Source organism: Papio anubis, chromosome 8 (genome assembly GCF_008728515.1).
Source record: "Papio anubis isolate 15944 chromosome 8, Panubis1.0, whole genome shotgun sequence".
NCBI lineage: Eukaryota > Metazoa > Chordata > Mammalia > Primates > Cercopithecidae > Papio > Papio anubis.
The window spans coordinates 99,275,333-99,299,112 of record NC_044983.1 but is presented as its reverse complement, the minus strand read 5'-3'; the positions used below and the strand labels follow the sequence as shown (position 1 = coordinate 99,299,112).

The following is a 23,780-nucleotide window of genomic DNA, read 5'->3' as shown; positions in this document are numbered from 1 at the left end:
TTATGTATTTTTTTTATGTCCACAAAATGTCATTATATAGGCCATTTTCTTAGACACAACATTGAAATATTCTTAAAGCGTTTTTTTTGGAAGCAAAAGTGCAGTATAGGGATTCTCTTAAGACCAACAGTGAACCATTTTCTGTGTCAATTGTAGTAGAGACAGGCCTCTACCTCAGGACTTAGTTACTATCTGTTAAGTGTACTATATTTATATCTTACGATGACATATTAAGAAAAATTTAAAAATAGAAACAAGGACTAATCAAAACATAAATCAATAAAGCAACTGAAAGACATTTGCAAATAATAAGAAAATAAGTACAAAATTATTAAATTTTTAAAATGATGTATATAACAATATAACAAATTATACTGGCAGAAAGAAGTGAGGGGCATAAAAAAAGGAATAAAATATTAAATATTTATTGTCACTATTTTCATTCTTGGGGATAAGAATATTCCCTGTATGTCTGTCATGTTCTCTGGACAGAACATTGCTGATATTCATTGGGATTCAGAACACTGGGGAAGACCTGTTTTTTGTTTTTTTTTTTTTGTTTTTGAGACGGAGTCTCACTCTGTCACCCAGGCTGGAGTGCAGTGGCTGATCTTGGCTCACTGCAACCTCCGCCTCCCAGGTTCACACCATTCTCCTGCCTCAGCCTCCCAAGTAGCTGGGACTACAGGCGCCCGCCAACACGCCCGGCTAATTTTTTGTATTTTTTTTTTTCTAGTAGAGACGGGGTTTCACCATGTTAGCCAGGATGGTCTCGATCTCCTGACCTCGTGATCCACCTGCCTCGGCCTCCCAAAGTGCTGGGATTACAGGCGTGAGCCACCGCGCTTGGCCAGGGAGACCTGTGTTTAAGGGAATGGATGTATAAAAACTTAATTGGGAACACAGTGAACCTACAACACCTCTGAGACATCCAATGGGAGATGTAAAGCAGGTAAGTGGAAGTACAGATGGGACCAAATGTCCAAGTAGAGACTAGTGTTGGAAATTAACCTGTAGAGTTGTATGCCTAATTGGAAATGAAGGTAGATAAAACTCACCTCTAGAGAGAATACGGTGTAAAATGAAAGGGAAACTGCAAGGCTTAGGATTAGAAGTAACAATGATACCTTTTATATTACTAGCAAGTAGGACGAATGAAACCTTTCTACTAAGAAAGAAGCCGGGGGCCCGGCGCGGTGGCTCAAGCCTGTAATCCCAGCACTTTGGGAGGCCGAGACGGGCGGATCACGAGGTCAGGAGATCGAGACCATCCTGGCTAACACGGTGAAACCCCGTCTCTACTAAAAAATACAAAAAAATTAGCCGGGTGAGGTGGCGGGCGCCTGTAGTCCCAGCTACTCGGGAGGCTGAGGCAGGAGAATGGCGGGAACCCGGGAGGCGGAGCTTGCAGTGAGCTGAGATCCGGCCACTGCACTCCAGCCCGGGCGACAGAGCGAGACTCCGTCTCAAAAAAAAAAAAAAAAAAAAAAAGAAGCCGGGTTTTGTTGTTGTTGTCGTTGTTGTCGTTGTTGTTTTTACAATAAAGGTTGTTAAACTTCAGGCAGCAGAAGACACAACAGAATGTATTCTTTGAACATCCAGGCATGTAGGGACAATGATACCTACTTTTGATAATGTCAACTTAGAAGTCATACAGCTGGCAATTACAACCATAAGAAGAAAAGAATTTATTGAGGAACCAGGAATAAAGATGGTTAAGGACAGGGGCTTGGAAAAACATCAATGTAAAGAATAAAAGACTGGATCTAATCTGAGAAAGGACCCCTGTCTCCTCAGAAACTATTTTGGAATTATAGCCTAGGGTCTTTTTAAATAGCTAAAATAAGATAAAGGTTTCCATGTTGCTCATACAATATCTGAGAGATGTAATAAAGGTGAATAAAAATTTTAACCTACCCCATAGGATTGTTGTAAAAATTAAATGTGATGGTATAGGTACAACATCAAGCACAGTTATAAGTACTAAATACAATGGTAGCAATAAGGAAAATGATGATAATATCATTTTATAATAATTATAATTTGATTATTTATGTTACAGTTTTATATGATCATGATATTCTTTGGATAAAATCATTTAGCACGTAGTCAAAGATACTAAATCAAATAAGTCATGGGACCATATTTTAAAGTATAGAGCTATGGCATTCAAAGGACTACTCTGATAAAGACTTTAAAGAAACTTGTAATTGTAAATATGAAAGTTAAAAAACATCTATTTTAATAGTGCATTCTCAATTATTGTGGTATATAGAGAATCTGACCACTTCTCACCATCCTCATTGCTACCACCATGGTTTACGTCACCACTGTCTTACCACTAGATTAGCCTTCTCACTAGTCTCTTTGCTTTTTTTTTTTTTTTTGAGACGGAGTCTCGCTCTGTCACCCAGGCTGGAGTGCAGTGGCGCCATCTCAGCTCACTGCAAGCTCCGCCTCCTGGGTTCACGCCATTCTCCTGCCTCAGCCTCCCGAGTAGCTGGGACTACAGGCGCCCGCCACCTCGCCCGGCTAGTTTTTTGTATTTTTCAGTAGAGACGGGGTTTCACCGTGTTAGCCAGGATGGTCTTGATCTCCTGACCTCGTGATCCGCCCGTCTCGGCCTCCCAAAGTGCTGGGATTACAGGCTTGAGCCACCGCGCGTCTCTGCTTTTACCCTCGACTCTATTAATCTATTTGCAGCCTAGTAGCCAGATTTTAACACTAAGTATCTAAGTATCAACCTAGTAGCCAGTATTTAACACTAAGTATCAAAACCATCCTAGATAGCTCCCAATTTTCCTGAAAGTAAAAGCCAATGTCCTTACAGTGGGTTACACGGCCTATGCAATTTGCCCATTATTCCTCTATCCTCATTCATACCATTCTTCCTCTTGCTCATTCCATTCAGCTACACTGACCTCCTTGAATTTCCTTAAATGCACCTTAGGCTTTCTTGCCATTGCATCCACACATCCTGTACCTGGAAAGATTTCCCCCCAGACAGCCACTCCAAATGTTTCCTTCAATCCTTCCTTCTCAGTGTGGTCTATCCTGATCAACATATTTCAAACTGCAATCCTTTTTTTCCTCTCTCCCAGTATCCCTTACTGTACTCTCAATCAATAAACTTACTTCATTGAAAAAAAATAATTTAACATCTGAAATACCACTAAAAATAATGTTTAAAATTATAGATAAATTTGACTTTAAACTTATGTATTTATTGTTCCACTACTCCTCTGATGTTAAATCAGAACTGTTATCCCACTTTCCAAAAACATAAATTAGAATAAATGTAATTATTCACTAGTTTATTCTAAGCATCTTCCCCTACTTAATGAGGATGAGGTTACAAACAGTAAATCTTAAAACTAGGGGAAGTTTTGGGGGTGAATTTTTGGGAGCAGTGACTATGTTCATGATTTTTTGTTGGGATGATGGTTTCACAGGTATATATGTATGTCAAAACTTACCTAATTGTGTACTTTAAGTATGTGCAGTTTATTGCAGTATACCTTAATCATGCTATCTAAAAATCTGTAATAAGACAATATGTTTAAAAAAAACTTAAAATATTCTACATTTTTGTATTTTTTCCCACAGTGATATGAAATAATACTAAATTTTCCATCTTTATATGCTTACATACTTGATAGTAAGGGTATCATATTTCTTACTTCACATTACTAGCTAAATACTTCATCTGACCTCTGATGAATGCAATTATAAATAACATTTTCTTCTAGAATAAATAAAACTTACTGGACTCCAGTTGTGCATGTGTGCTATCAGGTATTCTAGGTATATCTCTGAAATGATAAAAAGAAAAAGAAAGAAAAAGAAAGAGAAAGAAAGAAAGAAAGAGAAACTGTTTCAACAATTAATACAACTCATATTTTTTATCATTATCAATCTATTAATAGGACAGTGTAAAATGAAGAAAACTGTGTATAATAGTGGTATTATATAAATAAGAAACAAGCCTTAGTACTTATTGCTCATAAAAGTATTCTGGGCCAACCTCAACTATTTAAAAGGAAATAAAATTCATATGCATCCATAGCATACTTTTAAAAACAGACTTTATTTTCTATGTGTCTCACTGCACAATTATCCATTATAAAAAATTTGTATTAAACAAGATAAGTTTTACAGATAGGTTTTTATTCTCTTCTGCTCTTTGGTTTTACCTGCTGTTCTAAATCAGTAACATTAAAGTACAAATAAAATATCACCAAAATAAAAAGTAAAATATTCATGTTGTGATTAAAACTTTCATTTTATTTTATTTTATTTATTTTTATTTTTTAAAGATAATAAAGATGGAGTCTCACTCTGTCACCAGGCTGGAGTGCAGTGGCACGATCTCAGCTCACAGCAACCTCCACTTGGGTTGAAGCAGTTTTCCTGCCTCACTCTAATTTTTGTATTTTTAGCAGAGACAAGGTTTCACCATGTTGGCCAGGTTGGTTTTGAACTGCTGACTTCAAGGGATCCACCCGCCTCGCCCTCCCAAAATGCTGGGATAACAGGCATGAGCCACCGGAAACTTTTAAAATGTAGTAACATCATTGAGAAAAGACAAACACGTTTCTTATGGGGAAATCTCAAATTACCATGGAACTATATTTACACCAAAAATAAGTGTATATTTTTATTTGAGATTTGACACAAGGATTAAATATTAATGGTTACATTCATTCAGTAAATTACATAAAGGACTATAAATTATTTAAAATATTAAACAAAAACAAGACTTGAAGATCCTTTAATACCAAGAAATATATTTGATCAATACACTAATCTTAAACACTGCAGTTTTATCATAATACAAAACTATGAAAAGACAAAATAAAAAATGAATACAATTTCAAGTACCAGATTTAATACTTTAAAAGGAACATTTCAATAAAACTAAGCTACCACCCTAAGTCGTTTTCTTCAGCATTTTTAAAAAAGAGATAAAAATAATACAGGCCCATCATTTCCTAAATGAATTAACACTGGACATTACTATTCTACAACAAATGATTTCTGTAGGCTTTACCCTAGAATGCTCTTACCCTAAATCTGCATTTAATAATTCACTAACAGTAATATTTTTCTGTTACTTTTACTCTGATACAAGTATATATTTTGCCTTGGCATATAATGTAATTCAGTTGCCTCTTTAACATTTATTGCCAATGTTTGGAAATTGTCAATTTTAATCTATAGGCATTACATTTAATGCATAGGCATTATAAAACAGAGGTATAAATTACAAAGCCAAAGAGTACTTTGATGTTTGCTTATTTTGGGTCTGTTTGTTCACCTTGTTAAAAAAGATGTCATGTTTTTCCATAAACTATTACCTCTATCTAGGAATAGTATGTCCTTTGGCCCTTTCTTTCCTATGTTGAAATCTCTATTTTGAAAAATGTAAAATGTGTAGACTATAGATGATTTATAGTCTCCTTCCCCTACTAAATCCTATAACCACCGTCTAAGGTGTTACAATAAAATGAATAAACACGTAAATATTTCTTCTTTTGTAAGTAACTGTATATTCTACCATCTATATGATTAGATAAAGAGATATTTTTTTTGGTGTGATGCTTTTGGTAAGGAAAGAGAAAAAGTTACTGTCTACAAAATAATTTATTTCCATAAAGCAATCAGAAATTATTAAATGGCACATTACAAATAGTTTAACAGTATTCAACTTCACACACATATAAAATACTGAAACCAACTTACCCAATAGGCCTTGAAACTACAAGCTCTACTTGTGGTTCAGGTTTGGATTCTAGAATGATATTGTATACTTCCTCAAATGTGGCTCCTTGCAATAGCCTTCCATTCCATTCTAATACTTCATCACCTATAGTGTGTGTCAGTAATAATAATCTCATAAAGAAAATTTGATCCAATAAATTATACTTAACAGCATCTTAAACTTCAATAAACTCCATAGGATAAAATAACTATTATACAATATGAAACATACTCAGAACAGTTCCAGTGACACAAAATTTGATGACCATGGTGATTAGCGTATTTCACAGAAAAGGACAATGATTAAAAGAAAAAATTACATAAACATTATTTCTATGTGATTTCTTAATAGAAATTCAAATTCTAAGCAACAATCAAAATCAGTTGCCTCTTTAAAGATTTTATGACTTTATACTCTAGGTTTCTCAATATATGTGCAACTGAGCACCTTGTTTTTTTGTAAAGGGTTTCCACTGTCTAAACTCTCTTGTAAAAATCTTAATAATTAGTATATTATCAAATCCTCTTTAAGGTACTCAAGGATTTCTCCAATAGTATCCATTACCAAAGAGATAAGGGGTGACACATGGTGGGAAATATGCCTTTGTCCATAAAGTTTGTTCTAAACTACGTTAGAATTTTCTCAAAAGAAAAAGGTCCTATGGGAAACAAAATAGGTTAATATTATATACAGATTAGAATACCCATCAGAAAAAAATAAGATATAGTCAACATAAAAATAATTTTGATCTACTATGACTCAAGAAATAATAGTTTTGACTTTCCATTAATGAATAGAGATTTATATCTAAGTTAAATGAGCTCTTTGTTATTGTCAAATCACTTCTAAATAAATGAAAATAACTCATAACTACTAAAGTTGGACAGTTTAAATGTAAATAATCAAAGGTAAAACCCTACCTGGTCTAAGATGTCCTACAGTATCAGCTAAACTTCCTTTTTTTACTTTAGTAATAAATGCACAAAGCCGGCCTGAATCAGTCATCTTTCCTCCTACAACCTGTTTAAAAGAGGAAAGTATTAACACAGGAATATTGTTAAAATGAGCATAGTTGAAGATTCAGGTAAAAAATACCTAGAACAATTTGCAACATCTAAAATGCTAATTTAGTGTACAGAAAATGATTTCTTAAATAATTTATTGTCTCTATTAGGTTAGTACGTGCCCTAAAAGCTAGGTCTTTTTCACATATTCCAACTGTTTTGCCATTTAATACCCATTATTTGCTGAAATGTTGCATAACTTAGAAACAACATAACAATTGGTAATTTTTGTCCTTATTCTAAAATTCTTGCTTTTGTCATTTCCAAAAACATATTTTACAGTATCATATTAATTATATAAACATTTCTAGTTATCGATGTAAATACTTTAATACAAAATTTTTGTTTCTTTTACTATAATTAGGATACACCACCAAACTTTCATTGGTAATCTTTTAGAAACACTGATAATGTGCATAATGATGATGGATCTTACTTGAAAAAAATTACAAAATTTACTTAATCGCATTAGAAGTAATGTAAACTTCAGACCATCTGAATCTCAATTTTTCATTTTTATGTTTCTATTAAAATATAACTTTTAAAAATGAATAAAAATGTTAGGAATAATGCTGTGGAGTCATATGTATACTTGTATATCTTACAAAATTAATGCTTTGATTCTAATCAACTACCATTCAGTCAAATATCTCAATTTGATGGCAAGTGAAGCAAATAATAGCAACTAACTTCACTGACTGAAATGAATTGGTTTTTCTCTTCTAAACAGAGTGAAAGTTATTTGAATTCAAAAATCATGGGGTGTATCTTATTCCATGCATTTTTTTCATAATTACAGTGAATTACACATAGCTGCAATTCAGTTAATAAACTAATTAGTCCTATGTTTGAATCTGAAAATTAAATGTATAGCTCTTATTGACTTATATCCTTAAGTAAATATTTAAAAACTTTCTTGGCTTAACAAACATTAATAATAATTAATTAATTACACTAGCTATAATGATTATTGATATCTTAAAGCTTGCCAGGCACTTTACTAAATGTCTGTATGTTTGTTTATTTAATCATATTACAACAATTCAATTATCCTCATTGAATAGATAAGAAATCTAAAGCTAAGAGAAGTTTATTTGTCCAGTTTCATGTAACTAGTAACTCCTGTATTTGGAATTGAAGCCAAGACTTCCTAATCTTTATTCTAACACTATAATAGGCATCTCTGGATTAAAAAATTGTTTTTAAGACAAAGGGTCTCACTATTTTGCTCAGGCTGGACTTGAAACCCTAGGCTCAAGCAATCCTCCTGCCTTAGCCTTCCAAGTAGCTGGGACTATAGGCACATCTCACTGTCCCTGGAAATGGGTCAAATCTGAATTTAAATTCCACCATCATCACCATCTTGTGACCACGGGGAAGTTAAACACCTCTCTAAGCCTATTTCTCATCTATTGTGAGTGTTAACTAGGATAACAGATATAAAATGCTCAGGTGAGTGCAAGTACATGGATGCCACCCAATAAATGTTCTTCCAAGATCTGGTCATTTAAACCTATGTGGCACCTTGCTTCCCACTCCCACTCTCTCATGCTCCTGCTTTTGCCATGTGACATGTGTACTCTCCCTTCACCTTTGACCATAATTGTAAGCTTCCTGAGGCCTCCCCAGAAGCCAAGCAGATGTTGGCACCATGCTTCCTTTAAAGCTTGCAAAACTATGAGCTGATTAAACCTCTTTTCTTTATAAATTATCCAGTCTCAGGTATTTCTTTAAAGCAATGCAAGAAAGGCCTAATACATAGCCCATTTCCACCTACATCCAAAGTTTCCTAATATCTCTTATATTCTACAGGACAACTTTTATAGGAATGACTTAGCTCTAAAACATTTACTTTATTTAGAGAGAGACAGAGTCTCACGCTGTTGCCCAGGCTGGAGTGCAGTGGTGTGATCACAGCCCACTCTAACCTCAAACTCCTGGGCTTAAGCAGTCCTCCTGCCTCAGCCTTCTCAGTAGCTAGGACTCCAGGCATGTGCTGCTATGTCCAGCTATTTTAAAATTTTTGGGGCTGAGCGCAGTGGTTCAATCCCAGCACGTTGGGAGGGCAAGGTGGGTGGATCACGAGGTCAAGAGATCAAGATGATCCTGGCCAACATAGTGAAATCCCATCACTACTAAGAATACAAAATAAATAAATAAATAAATAGCTGGGAGTGGTGGTACGCGCCTATAGTCACAGCTACTCGGGAGGCTGAGGCAGGAGAATCACTTGAATCCAGGAGGCAGAGGTTGCAGTGAGCAGAGATCACAACACTGCACTCCAGCCTGGGCCACAGAGCGAGACTCCATCTCAAAAAAAAAAAAAAAAAAAAAATTGGTAGAGACAGGACTTCACTATGTTGTCTAGGTAGGTCCAAAGCAATATTCTCCTGGTCCAAAGCAATATTCCCACCTGGGCCTTTCAAAGTGCTGTAATTACAGGCATGAACCATGACACCCAGCATATTCCTTTTTCATTTCAGGTTTTAATTGGGTATACTAGATGCACAAAAACCAAACAAAGCTCTATTGAATGTATTTACCAAATAATTTCCTGGTATTTTACAGTAAAACATAAATCAATATTTGTATTTAATTTCCCAGTATAATTATTTTTGTTTTTAGAATTCAAACAGTACTCTCTTAAGTGCACATATGCACATACACACACACACACATTTTACAGCATTTATACAAAATTATATATATACATATGTAATATACATATTACATTTCCCAAGTTTTCATTTTGAGTAATTATAAAAAACTATCACTTTAATAAAATATAAACACAGATTTAGACTTAAAGAATAAACTGTATAGTTAAAATGAGTTTGACCACTGTATTTCAGATTCAGGTAGATTCTAATGAGGTTACTTTTAATGTCTTCCAAATTTATATATACACAAGTATTACTGTGGAATTATGGCAACTTCTTAAATAATAGTGGGAAAATGAAATGTTTTAGATAATGAGTGCAAATCTTCACAAATTATTGAAAATGGAAAAATACACTACTAAATTGGTACAGGTTGAAAGTTATCCTTTGCTTTCCGGGTAAACCTATAAGAGTATAGAGCCAAAATATCATACATTTTATTACATACCTTCAAGCCAAGCATTGCTCCTGAATCTCGAGGTACACTTCCATCTTTTAGACGCTTATTTAATAAAATGCGACCAATTAAACGATCTCCATCTTTAGATGGTTGCCAGGTTACAGGGTGCTGACATTTTGCATCAACAAACAAAATAAATAAATACAAAATAAATAAATGATTTTGTCAATTTATGACAAATGGTCTCTGATTGTATGACCTCTCTAAACTTCAGAATTCCAGTGTTATGATTACACAAACCAGCTTTCATTTCAAAGCACTGCTCATAAGGGTGTACTATATTATGCTTATAACCTCAGTATAATCTCAAAGTTTTTTTCAAACTCCAATTACTTCCAGTTCTTACAGTTCTCTAACACAATAATGAATAGCTCTACAAAATCTGAGAAATTTTGAAAATGCGTGCAACTAATTATCTACATGCTGAAAAATAAAAATTCACAGGTAGAAAAGATACACTGAAATTCTATGCAAGTGAATTAATTTAAAAATGAAAATTTCCTCTTCAAACACATTTGGAAGATTTTGAAAGACTGTATTACAGTAACAATTAAAAAGTCAAATCATATTAAAACATTAAATTTGACCCTATGATGAGGGCTTTTTTGAAGAGGTTTCTAGATTAAAATAATGAAGTGTACATAAACCCCAATAAATTTCCAACTCAATCTGCATGGGAGAGAAACAGGCTTCATTTACAGGTGGGAATAGATTACATTTCTCACTTCTCAGAGGTTCTTTCATGATTCTTTCAGGTTTCTGATCTATTTAGTAAATTACCTTTACTAGATAATTCAATGATATCTATTGTTAAATAACCTTGAAAACATTAGTAGTTTCTTTGTTTCTCAGGGCTGAACCAAGGCCTCTGTAAATAATGACACTATTCTATTATGAATGATATGCTCAATAGGAAAGTAAATGATTTGTGTAATCATAGTTTCATAGTTATCAAAAAGTAACAGGCATATCTTCATGCAAAATTTAGCAGGCAAAATGCAAGTTCCAGTCAATCGCATCTATATGGTAAAAAGATTTCAAAAGTCCCACTATCCTAAAAGCAAAAATAATAAATATCAAAGCAGATGGCAAGGGCTCTAATACTAATTAATACTACATTAAAATGCTATGACAATAAAACAAAAGACCAAAATGACAGTGAAAGGGAAAAAAGAAAAACAACTTTTTCTGTGCAAACAGTCCCAATTATCTCCCTTTTGTCTGGGATTCAAACTATTAATTTTCATCCCAAGGAAAACATATGCAAGCAATCAAATAAGCCAATCCAAAAATTATTTATTATTTGTGGTTTTTAATAACACTACAAAGTTCTCTCATGCAACGAAAGACAAAACATTCCTTTGTTCCTAAGATTTATTTTTATATATTTATTTTTTGGTATGCCGTCAAACAATAAAAACAGCCAAGTAAGCAAGAGATTTTTTTGGTTTGTTGTTTGTTTAGTTTGGTTTTGTTTTTCTTTTCTGCACCTTAAGAAATGCTACAGTGACCCTTGAGATGCCCTGTCCTTTTATTATGTTCTGTTTTAATGAGTGACAGAGAGCAAACGAAGACCGAATGAGCAGGTTAAAAGGCAGGCTCCACAATCTCAGTACCTTATCACTATGGCTATGCTCCTCGTTAAGGGTTGTGCTACTACACGTATCTACCCCAGAGTCCTTAATCTGAGGTTCAGACCATTCCAAATCCTCTTCCAAAGAGTGGCCACCAAAGTACATCATTTTCTTTTGTCTTTCAGACCTGGTGTTAGAGTCCGACAAAACTGCCTGCTCACTAGTTTTTCTTTTTCCCTTTTGACTGTCCCCTAGAGGTATGGGATAAAAAAAAAAAGAAAGAAAGAAACAAAAAAGAAACATGCAAAGGTGTAAATAAAAAAGGAAAAGTGAAATGATAACGAAAATTAAATAGTAAGGCTCCACATGTCTCACCAAAGACATTGGGGATGCCTCACTGCTATGCCAAGACGTATGATCCAACCAGTTGTAATCCATGTCTCCTGTGAGAGTCAGACAAAAGAGCGCAGTAAAGGAGATGGTGAAAAAAGGGACAGACAGAGACATTATAAACATTTTAAACTGTGTGATCCTGTCTGGTCTCAAGAACTTTGTGTGTGTGTGTATGTGTATATATATATATATATATATGCCAAAAGAAAGCTAATATTTAAAATGAGTAAAATTTATAGAAAGTATAATATAAGGTTTATATCTCTAGACAGAGCCTACAGAACAAAAGTCCTGTGAAAAGAGAAATAATACTAAACAGAAATAGAAATAAAAAAATGTATATGCTGAAAAAGACTATCAGCTATGACTGTTATTCATGCTATTTTTTTTACTCCCATGTTGGTCTAAAGACATGAGTTTGTTCTCCAAAGATTAAGGGACATTTAAAAAGTTTACATTGGTTTGCCAATAACCAGTATTTTAAAAAGCCAAATAATTAAATGCCATTTCTGAAATGCAGTATGATATTCTTCATCATGCTAAAACCTCCCAAGAAATTTGGGTGGTTAAAAAAATTGTTTCCACAAAATAGTAATTTGTATGAAAATTATAAAACAGATTCATTCAATATTAGTAAAAATAAACTTTACTTAAACATCATGAATCACTTAATATTCTGAAATAATTTTTCAACTTTTTTCAGAAATCACATTCTTATAAAAAGTAAATTAAAAAAATTTTGTCAGATAATTTATGTAACTGGCAACTAAGAATGTATATCCACCATTTCCCAAACTTACATGCTTCTTATTTGCTCAATATTTCAAAATATAAAATATTTGTTATCTTTAATATCTTTTTAGTCTATATATTCACATATATCTTTTAAAATTCTATTTATAATTTTATTTTCTAAAAATACATACTGAACACCTTCCATTTGCTATGTATTGTGCTGAGCTCTACTGTAAAGGGTAAAACAATGAAATATGCTTACAACAGAGTAGGGATAGAGAAACAGAACAAATCATCAGTATCATATAGGAAAATACAAGACACTATGAAAGAGTACAATAAGATCTAATTTTGACTTTGGGGTCAGCAAACACCCCTAAAGTAATAATGTTTAAGATGAGAACTGAAAGATGTGATATGGTGCTATAAAAGAACTGAAGGAACACAATGGTTTCTGAACCAAAAAGAATGAAGAAGAATATGGTACTAAGTGAAACTGGTAAGGCAGCACAGAACAACTTAGATAAGTCTTTTATTTCATATTAAAGATTTTAAATTTCAACCATTGAGGGATTTTAAGTGTAATGGTGACATAATCTGATTAACATTTTAAAATGATGAATATAAGTACTACATAGAGACTAGGCTGTATGACACCAAAAGTTAAAAGACATTTACAGTAACCCTTGGAAAAGGTAGTTATGGCTTGAATAAAGATAATAGCAATAGACATGGTAAGAAAAAAGGGACTGAGATGTTTTTGAGTGTTAAGAAAGACTAAAGAGTCAAGGTTAACTCCCCAGTTTCTGGCATTAATAACTGAATGGAAGAAAAAATTTATGAGATAGAGAAGATTGAAGATGGAGAAGAACAAGAAGGAAGAGCACTTCTTGTTAGGGAAGGGTAAGAGGGAATCTATTTCATAAAACATACGACACCATTGACTATAGGATTCATAACTTTCAGGATATAAAAATGTTCGTCTTAGAATTTATTAAATATGGTGGTTGAATTTTGATATATTATTTGAACCTAGTGCACATACAAGAAGGAAACTGGCTAGGGTGTAATAAAACTTAAAGTTTTGGCCGGACATGGTGGCTCATGCCTGTAATCGCAGCACTTTGGGAGGCTGAGGTGGATGGATCATGAGGTCAAGAGATGGAGATCATCCTGGCCAACGTGGTGAAGCTCCATCTCTACTAAAAATACAAAAAACTAGCTGGGTGTGGTGGTGCACAACTGTAGTCCAAGCTACTCAGGAGGCTGAGGCAGGAGGATTGCTTGAAACCTGGAGGCGAAGGTTGCAGTGAGCTGAGATCACACCACTGCACTCCAGCCTGGAGACAGAGCAAGACTGTCTCAAAAAACAAAACAAACAAACAAAAAACTTAAAGTTTTGATCTGGAGACATAAATTGGCAATTATTAACATATAGACAGGAGTAAGTGAGATCATTTAGGGATAGAGGGTAAAATAAGGTATGAAGAGAACCCAAACTGAATTCTGACATTTAGGGTTTGATTTGAGAAAAAAAAAAGGGGGGGAGAGAGAGAAGATTCAAAAACAGCATGCACAGAAAAAAAGGAAGGAGGGAGACAGAGGGAGGTCTCCAAATCAAATAGAGTTGCCTAAAACAAAGAAGAAATAAACTATCCTGAAGGATTTTTACATATCAAATAAGATGAGGAGGTTAAAAATATGCATTGGATTTGGCAACCATGAAGATTAGAAAAGATGTCAGGAAGAACAATTGGATAGAATGATGAAAATTAAAATCAGGTTGAAGAAACCAAAAAACCAAGGGAAGTGAAAAGTAGAAAAAGTTGTGTGTAAATGAATGGTTCTCAAATTGCAGTTCTCAAAATAGCATCATCGGCAACACCTGGGAACATGTTAGAAATGTAAATTCTGGGTGTCTCCCTAGACTTAATGAATCAGAAACTGTTAGTGGGCCTAGCAATCTGTATTTTAACAAGCCTTCCAGATGATTATGGTCAGATGTTTGAGAATTACTGGAGACAATTCTTTTAAGAAACTCATTTATGAAAGAGAATAGGCTTTATTATCTAACACACACGATATGCAATTTGTAGAAAGAATCCCATTCTTTAACCTATGGGCCAGAGAAGTGCTTCCCAAGCTTTTTCATAATTACAATATTAGTAAAACACACTGGAGTATATGGAGATGACCAGTTCCTAGGATACTTATGCCCATGCCTGGATGGCTACCCAAAAAGCTAAGAGTATCTGTGTCTCAGAAAACCTGTAGCCCTTTCAAAATACAGTTGTGTCCCACAACAAAGCATTGACAAATCTGTGCAGTAGAGAAAAAACAGTATGAAGCCTGTAAATAAAAATTCTTAACTGGTTTATGTGACAGTAAGAAAATTCAACTCAAAATTTCTCTTCTCCCTCTGTGCTTGCAACCTACCAAAAAGGCAGACATGTAATTTCTTTTGTTCTGAAAATAAAAAACATAAGCTGTTTAACCATTTGAAACTAAAGTTAAAACCTCTGATTGACAAAAAAAAAAAAATTGTCCTATATTCTGGGCACAGTGGCTCACGCCTGTAATCCCAGCACTTTGTGAGGCCGAGGCAGGTAGATCACCTGAGGTCAGGAGTTTGAGACCAGCCTGGTCAACATGATGAAACTCCGTCTCTAATAAAAATACAAAAACTAGCCGGGCATGGTGGCATGTAGCTCCCAGTCCCAGTTACTTGGAAGGCTGAGGCAAGAGAATCATTTGAACCCAGAAGGCGGAGGTTGCAGTGAGCTGAGACAGTGCCATTGCACTCCAGCCTGGGCAACAACAAAGCGAGACTTCATCTCCAAAAACAAAAACAAAAGCAAAACAAAACAAAAAACTGTCATGTATAAGTACTAAATAAAAACTTGTTGAATGAGTAAAATTAGTGTCCCTGTAAGAATAAGATAATTAATGGTAAATCATATAGAAAATAGTCCTAAAAACTATTAAGACTATTATTATAGACCTAATAATACTTACCACTGGATATTCTTATTTTTTGCAGCTTAATAGTATAGAACTAAGATAATAAATTTTTTTTTTCTTTTGCTGTGCAGAAGCTCTTTAGTTTAATGAGATCCCATTTGTCAATTTTGGCTTTTGCTGCTGTTGCTTTTGGTGTTTTAGACATGAAGTCTTTGCCCATGTATATGTCCTGAATGGTACTACCTAGGTTTTCCTCTAGGGTTTTTATGGTATTAGGTCTAACATTTAAGTCTCTAATCCATCTTGAATTAATTTTCGTATAAGGAGTAAGGAAAGGATCCAGTTTCAGCTTTCTACTTATGGCTAGCCAATTTTCCCAGCACCATTTATTAAATAGGGAATCCTTTCCCCATTTCTTGTTTTTCTCAGGTTTGTCAAAGATCAGATGGCTGTAGATGTGTGGTATTATTTCTGAGGACTCTGTTCTGTTCCATTGGTCTACATCTCTGTTTTGGTACCAGTACCATGCTGTTTTGGTTACTGTAGCCCTGTAGTATAGTTTGAAGCTTCAGGATGCCTCCAGCTTTGTTCTCCTTTGACTTAGGATTTGTCTCAGAGATGGCCTTTCTTGGTTCCATATGAAACCTTCTTAAAGCAGTTTTTCCAATTCTGTGGAAGAAACTCATTGGTAGTTTAATGGGGATGGCATTGAATCTATAAATAATCTTGGGTAGTATGGCCACTTTCATGATATTGATTCTTCCTATCCGAGCAGATGGTATGTTCTTCCATTTGGTTTGTGTCCTCTTTATTTCACTGAGCAAGTGGTTTGTAGTTCTCCTGAAGAGGTCCTTTACATCCCCTGTGTGTTGGATTCCTAGGCATTTTACCTTTGAAGCAATTGTGAATGCAGTCTATTCATGATTTGGCTCTGTCGTCTGTTACTGGTGTATAAGAAGGCTTGTGCTTTGCACATTAATTCGTATCCTGAGACTTTGCTGAAGCGTTTATCAGCTTAAGGAGATTTTGGGCTGAGGCAATGGGGTTTCTTAAATATACAATCATGTCATCTGCAAACAGGGACAATTTGACTTCTCTTTTCCTAACTGAATACCTCCTGATTTCTCTGCCTGGATTGCCCGGAAGCCAGAACTTCCAACACTGCTGGAATAGGAGTGAGAGAGGGCATCCCCTGTCCCACTCATCAGAGTGAACAGACAATTCATAGAATGGGAGAAAATTTTGCACCCATCATCCTGACAGCTAATATCCAGAAATCCCTACAAAGAACCTGCCAAACAAATTTCATAAGAAAATGCAAACAAACCTCACCAAAAAGTGCAAAAATGCATATAAACAGACATTTCTCAAAAGAAGGTATCTTCATGCAGCCAACAGGACATTAAGGAAAAATGCCTTAACAACATCAGCCATCAGAGAAATGCAAATCAAAACCACAATGAGATACCATCTGGCCAATTCAGTTAGAATGGCGACTATTCAAAAGCCGGAAACAAAGGTGGGTGCTGGAGAGGATGTGGAGGAAATAGGAAATACTTTACACTGTTGGTGGATTGTAAACTAGTTCAACCATTATGGAGTCATGCATGGCGACCTCAAGGATCTAGGAACTAGATGTGTACCTATATGACCCAGCCATCCCATTACTGTATATACCCAAAGGGATTATAAATCAAGCCGCTGCACACACATGCACATATACGTTTGCCAATGGCACTATTCATTACTGAAGTGAAGATCTGAATCAAACCCAAAATGTCCAACATATAGACAGATTAAGAAAATGTGGCACATATACACCATGGAATACTATGCAGCCATAAAAGTAATGGTTTGTGTCCCTAGGACATGGATGCAGCTGGAAACCATCATTCTTAGCAAGCAAACTATCACAAGAACAGAAAAACCAAACCGGTGACAAGTCTCACCATAGGTGGGAACTGGAACAACGAGATCATTTGAATGTGAAACATCACACACTGGGGCCTATCATGTGAGGGGGGAGAGGGAGACTGCATTGGGAGTTATACCTGATGTAAATGACGAGTTGATGGGTGCTGACGAGTTGATGGGTGCAGCACAGCAACATGGCACAAGTATACATATGTAACAAACCTGCACATTATGCACATGTACCCTAGAACTTAAAGTATAATAATAAAAATAAATAAATTTAAAAAAATAAAAAGAAAAATAAAATAAAATTTTTTTTTTTTAGTAACAGTACAAAAATGTATTAGTGTGCTTTCCAGTTCTAGAACAAGAACTAGAAAGCACATGAAGAACCAAATGGAAATTTTAGAACTGAAAAATAACTGAAATACAAAATACAAAATACAAAAATAACTGAAATACAAAAAGCAACCACAGAATGGAGAGGACAGAGGAATGACTCAGTGAACTTGAAGACGGAACAATAAAAATGACCCAATCTGAAAAACAGACAGAAAATAGAATAAAGAAAAAAAAAAAAAAGAAGAAAAGAAAATGAACAGAGCCTCAAGGGCCAAGAAACTATAACAAAAAGTCTAACACTCATATCATTGTAAGTCCAGGAGAAAAGAAAGTGAATGGGTTAAAAAAAAAAAAAGTATTCAAAGAAATAAAGACAGAAAATTCCCCAAATTTGGCCAAAGGTATAAGCCTATAGATTCAAGAAACTATGTAAAACCCTAAACAAACAATACCCAAAGATATCTGTAACAAGATACACCATAATCAAACTAAAACTAACAACGAAATATCTTAAAAGCAGCAAGAAAAAGCAACACCGTACCTAAAAGGGAAAAACAATTCAAATGATAGCGGACCTCTTATCAGAAACGTGAGAGGCCAGAAGGAAGTGGCACAATATTTTTCAATTGCTAAAATAAAAGAAATGTCAACCTGAATTCTAAATATGATGAAATTATCTCTCAGAAATGAATGAGAAATACATTCTCAGGCAAAAGAAAACAAAGAGATTCTGTCACCAGCAGATCTACCCTAAAAAAATAACTAACGGAAGTTCTTGAAGCAAAAGAGAAAGAAAGAAAGAAAGAAAGAAGGGACCTGAAAGTATGAAGAAGGAATAAAGAACATACTAAGCAAAAATATGGGGTTTCTTTCTCCTCTTGAGTTTTCTAAATTATGTTTTTGATATTTAAAGGCAGAACATACATTGTCTGATGTGGTTTTCAACATATATAAAGAAAATATTTAAGACAAGTCCATTATGAGATAAAGGAGAAAATAAAGGAATTTAAGTGACTTAAGGTTTCTACATTCCAGTCTAGTTAAACTCAACACCAATACAATGTGATACGTTGTGTACACGTAACATATTACCTAAAGCAACCACACAAAAAACCTACAAAAAGAAATACACTTAAACACTCTAGGTCAATCAAAACACAATTCACAAAGCGTTTCAAATAAAAAAAATGTTCAAATAACCCGTAGGAAGGCAAGGAAAAGAAAACAACAAAATTAGCAATAGAAGGAACAAACAGAAAACAAAAAAGAAAATGACAAAATATAAATGAGCTGTAGACTAATACTCCTCATGATTATAAACACAGAAATCCTTAACAAAATATTAGCAAAGAGAATTCAGTGATATGTAAAAAGAATTACACACTATGACCAAATGAGGTTTACTCCTGGAATGCAAGACTGGTCAAATATTTGAAAATCAATGTGATCCACATTTTAAAAAGTTAAAGGAAAAAAAAAATTACATGATCTTATCTATTAAGTGCTAATGCAGAAAAAGTATTCATGATTTTTAAAAACTCTAAAAAATAACCGAGGAGAACTGGCTCAAACTAACATAGAACAACAATAAAAATCCAACATCTAAGATCATACTTAATGATAAAAGGCTGAATGCTTTATATAAACAGAAATTTCACCAAAGAAGATATCTTCATTTATAACAGCCAAAAAGTGGAAACAACCCAAATATCCATTAATAACTGTAGCATATCTATACTATGGAATGCTACTTAGAAATAAAAAGGAAAAAACTATACACACAACATGGATAGACCTCAAGGGCATTATATGAATTGGGAAAAAAACTCACAATGTCACATACTGTATGATTTCATTCATATATCATTCTCTAAATGATAAAAATATAGACACAAAAAACAAATTAGTGGTTGGCAGATGTCAGGGATGGTGGAGAGGGAGTAGGATGTCATTAGAAAGAGGAAGTGTAATAATGATCTTTGCTGTAATACAGTAGTTCTTCATCGTTATAGAAGTGGTGGTTATATGAATCCATATATGTGATAAGATGTCCTAGGACTATAAAAACATTGTTCCAGTATTAGTTTCTTAATTACAGCTATGCAAGATATAACCACTAAGGAAACTGGGTGAAGCATATATAGGATCTCACTGAACTATCTTTCCAACTTCCTACAAATCTATAAATACTTCAAAGTAAAAATCTAAAAATAATGTTTTTCTGCCTTCATAGACTGTCACCACTCCATCACAACAGGTGTTCAAAGAAAAGGCTAAAGTATCACTTGTCAGCATGATGTAGAGAAGGTCAATGCTTCAGATAGGAAGTTACACAAAAAGCACACTAAATCCTGTCTAACTCTGGTATTCAGTTATTCTATTAGCACAAGTTAAACATACTTAAATACGAGGACCTGACAAAAAATAATTTAAAAATTTGAACCTTTGACTAAAATTTCCCCTTCACCTACCTCTATTGTAAAATACAAACTAACCTAATTATGTGTGTATGTGTGTTCTACACACAGAGAAAAAATGGTCATATATTCTATTTACAACATTTTTTCATACAGTCATTACATTAAGACAAGAGTTTATTAACTGTTTTATATCATTGCTTTTCATTTTTGGGTTAATAAATATTTAAAAATTAAATCACATAGTACATAAAGGCATTCTTCAACAACTTCAACAACTTCATCATGATTATAAAGTAATAGCGTGTTGTAACAGAAAGAGTTTTATAGTTGAAGCTAGAAAAGCTATACTAAAATACTGACTTCACTTCTTATCAATTTTATGACTTGTGCAAGTCATAGGCCTCATTTTCTCATCTGTTTTGAAAAAAATTAGTTGTGATATCTAACAGATTGCTGAGAGTTTTAAATAAGATAGTAATGGAAGCTCTTTGCAAAGTGTAGTCACACCAAGTTCATGATATAATCATCATTTAAAAAAAAATATTAACTTTCATTCTAATTAGGTAGGGAACATTTAACTATGGCCCTTTTATGTTTTCGTTTTTGTTTTGTTTTGTTTTTTTCTCTTCTTGGTATTCTGTCCTCCTTTTCAACTTGTCAAGTTATATATGTGGGCATTTCCCAATGTGTAGTCCATGGAATACTGGTTCTACAAAATGTTAAAGGGCATTGAGTAATTTAAAAGTTCTCTAATCAAATAACTTTGGAAAACTTTGGTTTAAGTACAATTAAATAGATTTCTTGAGTGTAGGCCTTTTTTCAAATAATAATGACACCATGCTTCACTAAGAGGATTATATAATATATTGTTTCCACAAACTTAATTGAAACACAGAAGCTTTCTCAGAGGAGAAGTGTCCCAGGAACTATATTTTGAGATATAATGCTGAAACCTTCCTAGAGGGTCATTTCCCCTCATAAGATAGTCACTAAAACTGAGAATAAGTCTTAAGTCTTTCCCATTCCAAAGAAAATGTTCTAGTAAACTATTAAAGTAAACACAAAGTCCAACTCAAAAAGGTTTTATATAGGGTATATTATGTAAGACAATGGTTTGCAAACTATGTTCCATTGAGTTGCTTCAGAGACAACTGTTGGACACTGTGCAGAGGACTGATTCTAAGACGGTAGCCCATAATGCCCACCTCATGGTATTCATGCCTTTGTGGGACCTGTGACTTGCTCATAAACAAGGTAGGGGGGATGGCAAGGTAATGGGATCTTACTCCCATGACACTGTTAAGTTTCATAAGACTTTGTCTTGCTAGTCGGCTTGCTTTAGATACTCTCTTTGCTGGTTTAATGAAGTAAGAAGCCATGATGTAAAGTCCATGTTACAAAGGAACTTCAGGCAGCCTTTAGGAACCGTGGATACCTTCTAGGAACTGCTAACAGACTTTAGGAGATGTGGGGGAGCTGATGGCAGCTTCTTGTCAAAAGGAAATAAATTCTGCCAACAATCTTATTAAACTTGGAATCAGATTCTTCCCTGCATCAAATGTTCAGAGAGAAATGCAGCACAGATGACAACTTGATTGTAGCTCCAGGAAACCTAGCTTAGCCATGCTAAGATTCCTAACCAACAGAAACTGTGAGATAATAAACATGTGTTGTTGTTTTAAGCCGCTAAGTGTCTGGTAATTTGCTCTTAATTTATTGCCAGTTCTGAAAGCAGCAGATTTTAGAATATGAACCAAACCAAAATGTCAGTAGATCTAGAGGCCCCATGTGCTTAGACCAAGTCTTAAGTTCCAATACAAAAGCATGGCTGGATAAAGTACAGTAGAATTTGAAATAGGATGATAAACATTATCCATAATTAGCTTATTTTTTAAAATCTTACTCTTTTGGTATTACCAACATATTCTTACTTAATAACATGTAATTGATGAAATGGTTGTATATATGGCATCTATTAGAATTTATCTTAATAATTACACAATTTGAAACTGTTCTAGTTCCACAGGTACAAATAGGAGCTTAAGAAATTAACATTCTAGAAAGATAGACAGGTAAAATACATAATTTAAATATGTATATAGATTTTCTTGAAAGCATATAGTCTCATTTCCTGCAACTAGTGGGCACAAACAGCTAAGTAATAAGCTCAAATGTTAATTATAAAGGTACGTGCTCTAAAGAAAGTAAAATTCTCCATGTCAGCAAGTTTGCTATACTAAGGGCAGATTCCTGATAGTAGGGAAACCTGAGGCATGAGATGGGAACATCTTAGCTCCATGTACTTGAAATTCCTAAAACTAGATCCCCTGAACCCTCTGAATCTGAGGATTCAGATGCCCCTCCATTTGCTAAAGAAATAAGAAACACACTGCGGAGGCAGACACCAGCATCATTGAGAATACCAGTGTTGGCTTTCCTCTGACTGATAGGACTGACAGTAAGAGATACTGTTATTTAACTGGGGTCCCCAAAAACAATCAGATAAAGAGGAGCCTGAAATAGAGGCCAGGTGACAGCTATTAGCAATCAAATACATAGTGAGTGCCATTACTATAATGAGTGTCAAGGCAGGAGTGGTAGCCGCAGAGTATTGATACACAAAGCTAAGGAGAAGATCATTGAGTATAGCATCCCTAGGGGCAAGACAGATGGGCAACAAATGAGGATATGCCCAATCTATATAATCAAAACAAACAATTATGGATGATCAGGAGGCTAAGGGAAACCACCCCAATAAAAAGACAAAACTCTTTGCATAGTTTCTGGATCTAAACCAGTTTTCAGACATGGAATTTTGTGACTGAAAGAAAGGATGAGTTGCCAGGAGGAAGAACTCTAACACCACAGAAAGTAAATTCAGCTATTTTCTCAGGTAACAGTAAACACAGGAAAGGAAATAACTCACACATTTTAAGAACCACTGGACACAATGAACCGAGTTGACAGTGACACTGAAAATCCCAGTGTCATCATAACCCCACTTTTAAATTAGAGGTATATAGAAAATAAGTAATAAATTGAGTCCTGGCCCAGGTCTGGCCCATGGTGGGCTCAATAATTCCACAGATGCCATTTAGTGGTAATTACAGCAGTCTCCAAATGGACATACTTGGTATTCAGAATAACCCCTACATTAGTTCCTTGGCCTGTGGAATTAAGAACTACGATAATGGACTTGCCAACACGGTGAAACTCTGTCTCTACTAAAAATATAAAAATTAACTGGGCGTGGTGGTGGGCACCTGTAATCCGAGCTACTGGGGAGGCTGAGGCAGGAGAATCGCTTGAACCCGGGAGGTGGAGGTTGTAGTGAGCTGAGATCACACAATTGCACTCCAGTCTGGGAGACAAGAGTGAGACTCCACCTCAAACAAACAAACAAAAAGAACTACCATAACGGGGAAAATCAAGCCTAAGCCTATGAAAATTCCATCTCCCACTGGTGAAAATTACACATAAAAAAAGGACACAAAGG

General features: G+C 34.6%; 1 protein-coding gene across 42 annotated transcripts in view; it reads right to left on the bottom strand.

The window, feature by feature from the left end:
- RIMS2 (regulating synaptic membrane exocytosis 2) overlaps nucleotides 1–23,780 on the bottom strand; it is a 507,129-nt gene that overhangs the window by 342,681 nt on the left and 140,668 nt on the right. For 23 of the 42 annotated variants that reach the window (XM_031650105.1, XM_031650110.1, XM_031650083.1 and 20 more), the window contains exons 3-7: nucleotides 11,562–11,770; nucleotides 9,934–10,053; nucleotides 6,682–6,781; nucleotides 5,743–5,866; nucleotides 3,766–3,812 (exon numbers count right to left, since the gene is read on the bottom strand). In XM_031650105.1, the coding sequence (XP_031505965.1) occupies nucleotides 3,766–3,812; nucleotides 5,743–5,866; nucleotides 6,682–6,781; nucleotides 9,934–10,053; nucleotides 11,562–11,770 (600 nt within the window). Of the gene's footprint in view, nucleotides 1–3,765; nucleotides 3,813–5,742; nucleotides 5,867–6,681; nucleotides 6,782–9,933; nucleotides 10,054–11,561; nucleotides 11,771–11,894; nucleotides 11,963–23,780 lie in introns of those variants that run through there. The other 19 variants (XM_031650090.1, XM_031650093.1, XM_031650130.1 and 16 more) reach the window with 2 other exon arrangements.